Here is a 9,369-nt window from a genome sequence, read left to right as displayed (position 1 = left end):
AAAATTATAGCCCCACTGACCATTCTCCTGTAGCTGGAAGCAGTTCATGCCAACAGGGCTATACCCCCATGCTGACCTGCTCTGCAGGATCCCAGGAAGGTGAGCATAGCCTACCAACCTGTTTGGGTAGCACAGCGACAGCAACTGAGGCCTTGAAGGCTTTCGTCAGAAAATTGTGGGCGGAAACTTCCAGGGGTTTGCTCTGAGCTTCTTGAGGCTTCTAGCTTCAGCTGCAAAGTGAGTGGGTGTTTCTTTGAGAAGCAGAATCAGAGAGAGAGATAGAGAAAGAGAAAGACAGAGGTGTTTCCCTTAGCTATGGAAACTCTATAAGAGAGATCCAGCCTGCCTCCTCTTGAGCAGTCAGCAACAGGAGTCCCGTCCTTGACACCTCAGCCTCTACAGGATTGAGAAGAGGTAAAACCGTTTGCTGGGGCTGGCCTGACTCACTAGCTGCCATGCAGCAGCCCTTCAATTACCCATATCCCCAGATCTACTGGGTGGACAGCAGTGCCAGCTCGCCCTGGGCCCCTCCAGGCACAGTTCTTCCCTGTCCAACCTCTGTGCCCAGAAGGCCTGGTCAAAGGAGGCCACCACCACCGCCGCTGCCACCACCACTACCACCTCCGCCGCCGCCACCACTGCCTCCACTACCGCTGCCACCCCTGAAGAAGAGAGGGAAACACAGCACACGCCTGTGTCTCCTTGTGATGTTTTTCATGGTTCTGGTTGCCTTGGTAGGATTGGGCCTGGGGATGTTTCAGCTCTTCTACCTACAGAAGGAGCTGGCAGAACTCCGAGAGGTAAGCCTGCCGGCAGACTGCTGTGCCCTGGAGGCACCAGGCATAAGGGGATGGAGGGCCCACTGCCTGGCTTGCAAAGTGCTTTTCAATCCTTTTTTTTTTTTTCTTACAAATGGGTTGTTCTAGTTATTCTATTCTATAGGCAGAGAAATGGAGGCTCATAGGGATGAAGGGAATATTTTTTACTTTGTAAAGAATCAGAGCCCAACAGTTTTTCTTTCCTCAGTTGTCAACTCAGTTTGTTGAACCACTTACTGCCTCATACCTAGTGATTTAAGGAGTAAAAAACAAACAAATAAAACTTTTAAGTTTTGCTTGGAAGTAAATTTGTTCAGATGACCAAACTAAATCTTGAAAATTGGTACGATTCCAAATCACAAAACTGAGGGACAGTGAGGCAAAATTGCTTGGCCAAAGCCCAAGTTAGCAAAAGTTCTGAGGTATTTGGATTCTCTTTCCAGAGCTTGGTTTGTTTGATGATTCTGCCTCTTTTGCTTAAAGAATTTTATTTTTATTATACATCTTTTCTCTTTCTGTTTTACTAGTCTACCAGCCAGATGCATACAGCATCATCTTTGGAGAAGCAAATAGGTGAGTCCTTTTTCGCATGTACATTGAGTTCCCAAAGATGATCCTCAGCACAGAACTATGTTAATGGAATGCCTTAAATTCTGTCCCACACTTTGGCTTCTGTATACTGTGAGAGGAATTCTGGCTAATTCAGAATCTCTGGTCTGTGATTCCTTGAGCTGCTTTAAAAATGTAAGGTGAATTGAATTGCTCACAATCAATATAGCTGAGCACTGCACACAATTCAAAATCACTTCCAGTTGACTTTGGAAAGAGACACACATATACAACCCTGGACCTTTGCCCCCTGAGAAGTGGCTCCAGGCCTGTCCCCTTCCACAGACATCCTGGTCCTGGCACACACGCCAGTGGCTGTAACTCCTGGGAAGAGAAGGTGAAGTGAAGGCAGAGACAGATGTTTCTGAGAAACGTCCTTTCCTCTTTTAAACTCCCTAAAGAGATTACATTGAAGCTTTACTTACAATATGTTTTATAGGATGTAAGCTTTTAAAACATGGATAATCAATTCCCCACATTAGAATGGTTTTTCTTGAAGTCACTGAGAAGCTTAAGGGAAGACTTCAGCCATCATTCAAAGGATGTTCAGCTTCACCTACAGAGGCAGTCATGAGGTACCCCTGATCGCAAAGGAAAATCCTTTGTATGGGAGCTAGGGCAAGAAGGTGATATGTTGAACACTGATCTCATGAAATTTCAGGGCATAGTTGTGCAAGCTCTGTACAGATAGATTTTACAATGTGCTTCACTAGTCTAAGATTCATTGAAATTTTAGATTTACAATGAGATTCATTGAATTTTTAGAGGTGGAAGGAAGCTTAGAATATATCTAGTCCAGCCATTTCATTTTTTGGAAGAGAAACAAAATACCAGATGGATTAGGTGAATATGCCCAAGACCACTGGTATGCCATGGGGGCTAGAAGGAACACAGGCTCTTGATGCCTTGTCACCTACAGGGCTTTCCAGTACTGGACTGGTGCCTCATGAAGTAGGGAAACTCCTGTCTCTCTGTCGTGAGCATGGAATAGGAAATAGATGAAAAGTAGGATACCTCTGCAAAGACTATAGGTAGATCTCATCCTTAGAAACTCAGAATAAAGAAGAAGGCAGCACTGGCCATCTATTAAGTGAAGCAAGTTCCAGTTTCTCCGGATGTGGCTACTGCAGGCGACCCAGTCGCCTGTCTACTATCCTAGACTGTTAAGTTCTTGTAGTAGTCACTGTTGGTATGCTCTGGCCCCTGCTTCTGTGTCCTAATCCTTAAATGTTAGAAAGTCCATATGTACACAAGCAGAGTGGAAATATTTGCTAGAAAAGTAAAGCCTCTGGAGGACGTCTGAAATAAGATCATTTTGAAAATCTGTGGAATGTGCCTGGTCTGATAGGTACCTAATTATTCATCTTTCACCCACTCTCTGGAGTCAATTTAGTGATTAAAAGTCAAATGATCAGATGAGTCAGGTCCATCTACCCCAGTAAGCAATTGTCTTCTCTAGATCAACGCAAATGAACCAGAAATTGGTAAATTATCACATGGACATCAAATCAGTAACTTCACTAATAAGAAAAGAGATGCAAATTAAAAATAGGGAATATCAATTTTCATCAAATTAGTAAAGATTAAAAAAAAAACCCAGACCGACGAAGATTTGAGAGAAAAGTGCCCATTCAAACATTAGTTTCAGCCAGTATACATGTAAATTGCTGTAACTTTTTCTGAAGAGCACTTTAGAAATACATATCAAAAGCTTGAAACTAATAGTTTACGTTGTAATCCTATCGCTAAGAATTTATCTTAAGAAAATAATCAGAGTTGTGCCTGAAGATTTATATATAAGGATGTTCATTACTTCCTTATGAGCCTATTTATAATAAATAATTCAGAAGAAACTTGAATGCCTCATACGAGATTAGTTATATACATTATGGTGTATTCAGACAAGCACATGATAAGCAGCAACTAAAAGTGATGTATCAGAAGGACATTTAATGCTTTGGGGATTGTGCACTCTGTATTGTTAGATAAAAAGACAAGTTACAAAAGGGTATGTTTAGTTTCATACTGACTATGTAACCATGTATGCACATTTTTATATTCTTAGGAACTGGAAGGTTTTACACACTGACATACTAACAGTGATTTTCTCTGAGAGATACTATTAGAGATTATTTATACTTTCTAATTTGCTCCTTTTTACATTTTCCTTTTTTTCCGGTTAACTAATTAAATCTTTTATTCATTCACATGTGTGAGGCTAGATGTTGGGTGTTGGATGCTGATTGAGGATGAGCCAACCCAGGGGGCCTGTCCTTATGGAGCTTTTAGCATGGGGGAGAAGCTAAACAAAAGCAAGCAAACAGACCATGCAATTCCAAAGTTGTACTAAGTACAACCTGAGAATCTTCTCTAAGGAGGTGTTGTTTACGCTAACACCTTGGGGGTCAGAAGCCCGATGAGTGAACGGCTGTGTGCATGTGCTGTGGAGTGGGGTGGGGCTGGGGGAGGGCATTTCAGCGCTGGGAACGGCACATGCAAAAACCCTGGGGCAGGAAGCACTCATCACCAGTGTCTAGGATATCTCTGCAATGTATTTATTCCAGTATATGTACAGCAGATATTCTTAGTGAGCATGTTCTGTAAGAATAACGTTGTACTAGGCTCTGTGAGGGATATAAAGACATGCAACATGTGGTTCTCTGTTCCGTTTCCTGCTGGTGCGTGGCTGAGTGCCAGATTAGTTGCTCGGGTGGTTTGCGGTATAGGAATGCAGGGGAGACTCAGTTTTGCCTTTCCTGTTCGCTAACACCTCCTACGTGGTGGGTTGTCTTGGATGAGTAGAGAGGTCATGATTGCTCAGCTAATGTTCTCTGTGGATTGGGCCATTCTCACACCATATGTGAGTTTTACAGGCTAATCACAAACCTGACATAGACAAGCATCTCATGTGAATATTTATTGAAGTCTCAGTTAGCTGAATTCATTAGCTAAGTGGCAGCTGTCTATCTTGTCTGAAACAGTTGAAGTCAGAGAAGTAGTGTCTGTTTTGAGAACTATTGTCTATCCTTCCATTTAATTTGTCCAACATTTGCTAGTAACATGCCCTGTGTTAGAAACTGGGCTTCTCTGGTGAACTCAACGTATCGTAAGGAACTTGTCATTATTTGAGGGGAATAAGATAATTTATGTAGTTACCCCAGAGACAAGAGGAGTCAGAAATGACAAGAGAGGGGAAGACAGAGGGATCCTAGACTTCAAAAGAGGGGCAGATCATATTTGATCAAAAAAGGCTTGAGAGGATTTCCCAAAGAAAGAGGTACTAGGTAGTCCTTATGGGATGTTTAGGAATTTGACACAGAAATCCGCTTGAAAGAACATTATGAGCAGAAGACATGGCATGAACAAAGGCACAGAGGAAGGAAAGTGGGGGTATGTGTAGGCCACAGAACTCCCATTGTGTGGCAGTGCTCAGTGGGAGTAAGGAGATAAGGCTGGACAGATGGGCTGGGATTGTGTGATGGAGAGACTTGTATATTGCATCTTCGGGGAGGAGCAGTTAAAGGTGTTTGAGGCCTCAGTGATATGAGGCAATTGTCTGAGGTCTTAAGATAATTAATTTGGGGCAGATTGTAAAATGTCATTGGGGGAAGATCTGGTGACACGCAGACAGATCAGTAGTCTTCTTCAGCCTCTGTCCCGTAAGTCTTAGGAACAAGAGAATCAGAGTGGACAGAGCCCTGGAATTGGAGTCAGGAGACCAGGGTGTGGTCCCATCTCTGATGCTGACTAGCTGGGTCTTCTTGGATTAGTCACCCAACTTCTAAGCTCATTTTGCAGTCGATAAGGTGGGACAGTAATACATACCTCAAAGGGTTGTGGTGAGTTCTAAATGCAATAACTGACATGGCAGCTCTTTATGAATAAATGTTTATATTAATTATGTTTTATTGTAACATTATAATTTATGCATATGTCAATCTTAATTTGATTTATTTTTTACCTCTTTGTTTCTGAAATATAGACTACTGTGAATCCTGCAGTTCAGACTTACATGATTAGTGTATGTTGGACTATTGCCATTTATGGTTTTAAAATCTTTTTTTTAAATGATGGGATTTAAATTCCCACCAAAATAATAGTTGGTATTTCATTTTAATATATATTTTTCCTCTCTCTATGATACAGGCCACCCCAGTCCACCCCCTGAAAAAAAGGAGCTGAGGAAAGTGGCCCATTTAACAGGTCTGTATCTGGAAGGTACAGGTGGGGTTTGGGAAAGCTTTTGGCAAAAGGCAAAATGGCTGCCTGGTTTCCATTACCAGGCTCTAGAGAGTTGTTACTTCCTGGAGACAGTGTTTGAATCCAATAATACTAACACTTTTCTTGTCGAGTCAGTCTTATAAACACACTTCAATCCCCTATTCTCTGGGCAAGGCCCTCTTCTAAATTAGAGACCTGGAGCTGATTATGACATGACCCCTGCCCATAAGGAGCTCATTCTTTTCAGTCATTCCAAAGTCCCTTGGGGGATTGGGGGCACAGATCCAAGAGGTGAGAGCTGAGAAGGTGAGGAATGAGGACTTATTTTAGTCAGTGCTTTATTGGTTTTCTGGAAGAGCTTCACTCTGCTTTGTCCAAGAGTATAAATAGGAGTGAGAAGGGAGACTCAATCCTGGCACTTGTAGACTTTCAATATGTGCCTGTAAAGTGGAGTGAAATGATATGGTATGGGCACTCCCATTATAAACTACATAAATAATGGAATAAATATCACAGAAAGAAGTATGCTATTGTCCCTGGAATTATTTAGGCAGAAATTGTAGAATGATCTGGTCACATCAGCAGACACTTACTGAATACCTGCTGTGTGCCAATTTGGGGATGTGAAGATGAGTAGCACATGGCTCTTGCCGCCAGGGAGCTTGACATCTAATAGGGAAAGACAGGAACTTATGATAATTTCAGTACTTCAGGGATTTAGGTTATGTTCATGATGTTGTGGGGATACAAAGAAAAGGGAACTGTACCCCAAATTGAGGAGCTGAATAATTCTTACTGCAGGTGAGAAGATGGACCAGGTGGTCCCTAAGATCCTTCCCAACTTTAGAACTTTAGAATTACTTGGATTTGGCTTTTTCCTTCAGGAAAGGACTTCAAAGCCTCGCGGTTTTGGTGCTGGTTCTGAAGATAATAAAATCTTTGTTCCAGAGAGCTAATATTTTCTCAATAATTTCTTACTGCAATGGATTAGGGGTATATACTATTGTTCCAATTGTGTGGATGACAAAATAGGACAACCATGTTGAGGAAATTCTGTGATGGATCAAGTTCTGACCCCTCAGCAAGTTCTATACAGGCTGTCATTCTGGGTGAAACATTTGTTCAAGGAAGGGCCCACAGTTTTGCCTTAGAAACTTAGTTTGTTGGATGCATGACTACTCCTGGCTGAAAGCTCCTTTTGGATTTATTTCAGGCAAGCCCAACTCAAGGTCCATGCCTCTGGAATGGGAAGACACCTATGGAATTGTCCTGCTTTCTGGAGTGAAGTATAAGAAGGGTGGCCTTGTGATCAATGAAACTGGGCTGTACTTTGTATATTCCAAAGTATACTTTCGGGGTCAATCTTGCAACAACCTGCCCCTGAGCCACAAGGTCTACATGAGGAACTCTAAGTATCCCCAGGATCTGGTGATGATGGAGGGGAAGATGATGAGCTACTGCACTACTGGGCAGATGTGGGCCCGCAGCAGCTACCTGGGGGCAGTGTTCAATCTTACCAGTGCTGATCATTTATATGTCAACGTATCTGAGCTCTCTCTGGTCAATTTTGAGGAATCTCAGACGTTTTTTGGCTTATATAAGCTCTAAGAAAAGCACTTTGGGATTCTTTCCATTATGATTCTTTGTTACAGGCACCGAGAATGTTGTATTCAGTGAGGGTCTTCTTACATGCATTTGAGGTCAAGTAAGAAGACATGAACCAAGTGGACCTTGAGACCACAGGGTTCAAAAGGTCTGTAGCTCCTCAACTCACCTAACGTTTATGAGCCAGGCAAATGGAATATGATGGAAGAACATAAAACTCTGGGCTGCCATGTGAAGAGGCAGAGGCATGAAAAAGCAGCTACCAGGTGTTCTACACTCAACTTAGTGCCTGAGAGTATTTAGGCACATTGAAAAGGACACCTTTTAACTCACCTCTCAGGGTGGGCCTTGCTACCTCAAGGAGGACTGTCTTTCAGATACATGATTGTGACCTGAGTGTTTAAGGGATGGAAAAGGAAGACTAGAGGCTTGCATAATAAGCTAAAGAGGCTGAAAGAGGCCAATGCCCCACTGGCAGCATCTTCACTTCTAAAGGCATATCCTGAGCCATCGGTGAAACTAACAGAGAAGCAAGAGAGAGATTTTGGGGACTCATTCCATTCCTAACACAGCATGTGTATTTCCAGTGCAATTGTAGGGGTGTGTGTGTGTGTGTGTGTGTGTGTGTGTGTGTATGACTAAAGAGAGAATGTAGATATTGTGAAGTACGTATTAGGAAAATATGGGTTGCATTTGGTGAAGATTTTGAATGCTTCCTGACAATCAACTCTAATAGTGCTTTAAAATCATTGATTGTCAGCTACTGATGATGTTTTCCTATAATATAATAAATATTTATATAGATGTGCATTTTTGCAAAAAGAAAACATGTAATAAAAAGTATGTTAGGATACAAATAATGTTTAGAATTTACTAATATTTGAATTTTTTGCTTATTATTTCTTTCCTCCGTGGTGTCTTCATTCGTTATGATGTCAGACCACTTTAAGAAGAATTTACTGGAGTGAGAAGAACTATGAAGCAAATTTTTCCGCCTTTGCCAGGCCATCCTTCTCTTTATATATTCTCTTTCCTCTTCACCTCCCAGAGTTTCCATTACCAATATTATGACCAGAGTTAAGCTTAGCCAACTTTCCATGGATTTGATGAGAAATTATATTTTCCTGAAGGCAGAACCATGGCACAGTGGAAAGGGCACATACTTTGGACTAAAAAACTTAGATTTGAATCTTTGTTCTTCCACATACTGCCTATGTAATCACTGGTTAGGTCACTTGATCTTCCTTGAACAAAAAAAGAGCTGAAAGTATCAGACACATAGAACATCAAAAAATGGTGTCTACCACTACTAAGCCACTCTATTAGAGCCACATCATTCTCCAGAGGCCACTGATCTGTGGGATCCATCTAAGCATGTGGTTTCTTGTATTCTCATGCTTGTCATTCACAATGGCCTTTTCCTATTTTCTTCAACCACTCATTATCATGGGCTCTCCCTAGACTTTGTTATCATTAAAGATTATAGTAACTCCTTTGGAATTTGATTTTAGGTGTCTTATTTTCACAACATCATCTTCTATTATTCCAGTGGAATTGGTCCAACATTTTCTTTTCTAAAATATTTTTGAAAATATTGAGACTTCTAATTAATAAACTTTATTATTTTCTTATATATACATCAGCTCCTCCACATCTTCACTTCTATGTCCAGCATAAATGTCATCATCTGTCATGACAACCAGCACCTTGGAAAGACTCTCAACTCTAAAATACTCTTTTCCTCCACTGTATTCCCCTTGCAAAAATCCTATTTTCTTTAAGCTGTCATCCCAGAAGCTGGATGTTGCTGGACAAAAATTACCCAAACAGGCTGCCTAGTTTTAGTTTATTTTTATCTAACATGAATTTAAATCAATCAATGATTGATCTGTCACTGACTTGGTTTTATTTTTTGATTGATTTGAATAGGTAGTACATGTACATGGTACAAATTTTAAAAGAATATATGATGAAAATGAGTCCTCTTTCCACCCTGTCTAGTGGCTCAATTGTTGCCCCCAGAGAGGATCACTGTTTCCTAACATTGTCTTGCAGAGATGATATATACATAAATATGAAATCATTTTACTTCAGAGTTTCTCAACCATGGATCTGT

At 41.2% G+C, this 9,369-nt stretch overlaps 1 protein-coding gene across 2 annotated transcripts; it reads left to right on the top strand.

Moving 5' to 3' along the window:
* The first annotated feature begins 355 nt into the window (after nucleotides 1–355).
* Nucleotides 356–8,113, top strand: FASLG (Fas ligand). 2 transcript variants are annotated; one of them, XM_054447913.1, is made up of 4 exons: nucleotides 356–800; nucleotides 1,346–1,391; nucleotides 5,574–5,630; nucleotides 6,862–8,113. In XM_054447913.1, exons 1-4 carry the CDS (start codon nucleotides 456–458, stop codon nucleotides 7,254–7,256), a joined length of 843 nt encoding a protein of 280 aa, XP_054303888.1. In that variant the 5' UTR covers nucleotides 356–455; the 3' UTR covers nucleotides 7,257–8,113. The 2 variants fall into 2 exon arrangements, with proteins under 2 accessions (XP_054303888.1, XP_054303895.1); XM_054447920.1 differs by lacking the exons at nucleotides 1,346–1,391; nucleotides 6,862–8,113 and having other exon boundaries at nucleotides 456–800; nucleotides 5,574–5,609.
* Nucleotides 8,114–9,369: the final 1,256 nt, after the last annotated feature.

This window comes from Pongo pygmaeus, chromosome 1 (genome assembly GCF_028885625.2).
Source record: "Pongo pygmaeus isolate AG05252 chromosome 1, NHGRI_mPonPyg2-v2.0_pri, whole genome shotgun sequence".
Taxonomy (NCBI): domain Eukaryota; kingdom Metazoa; phylum Chordata; class Mammalia; order Primates; family Hominidae; genus Pongo; species Pongo pygmaeus.
This window is presented reverse-complemented; position numbering and strand designations above follow the sequence as displayed.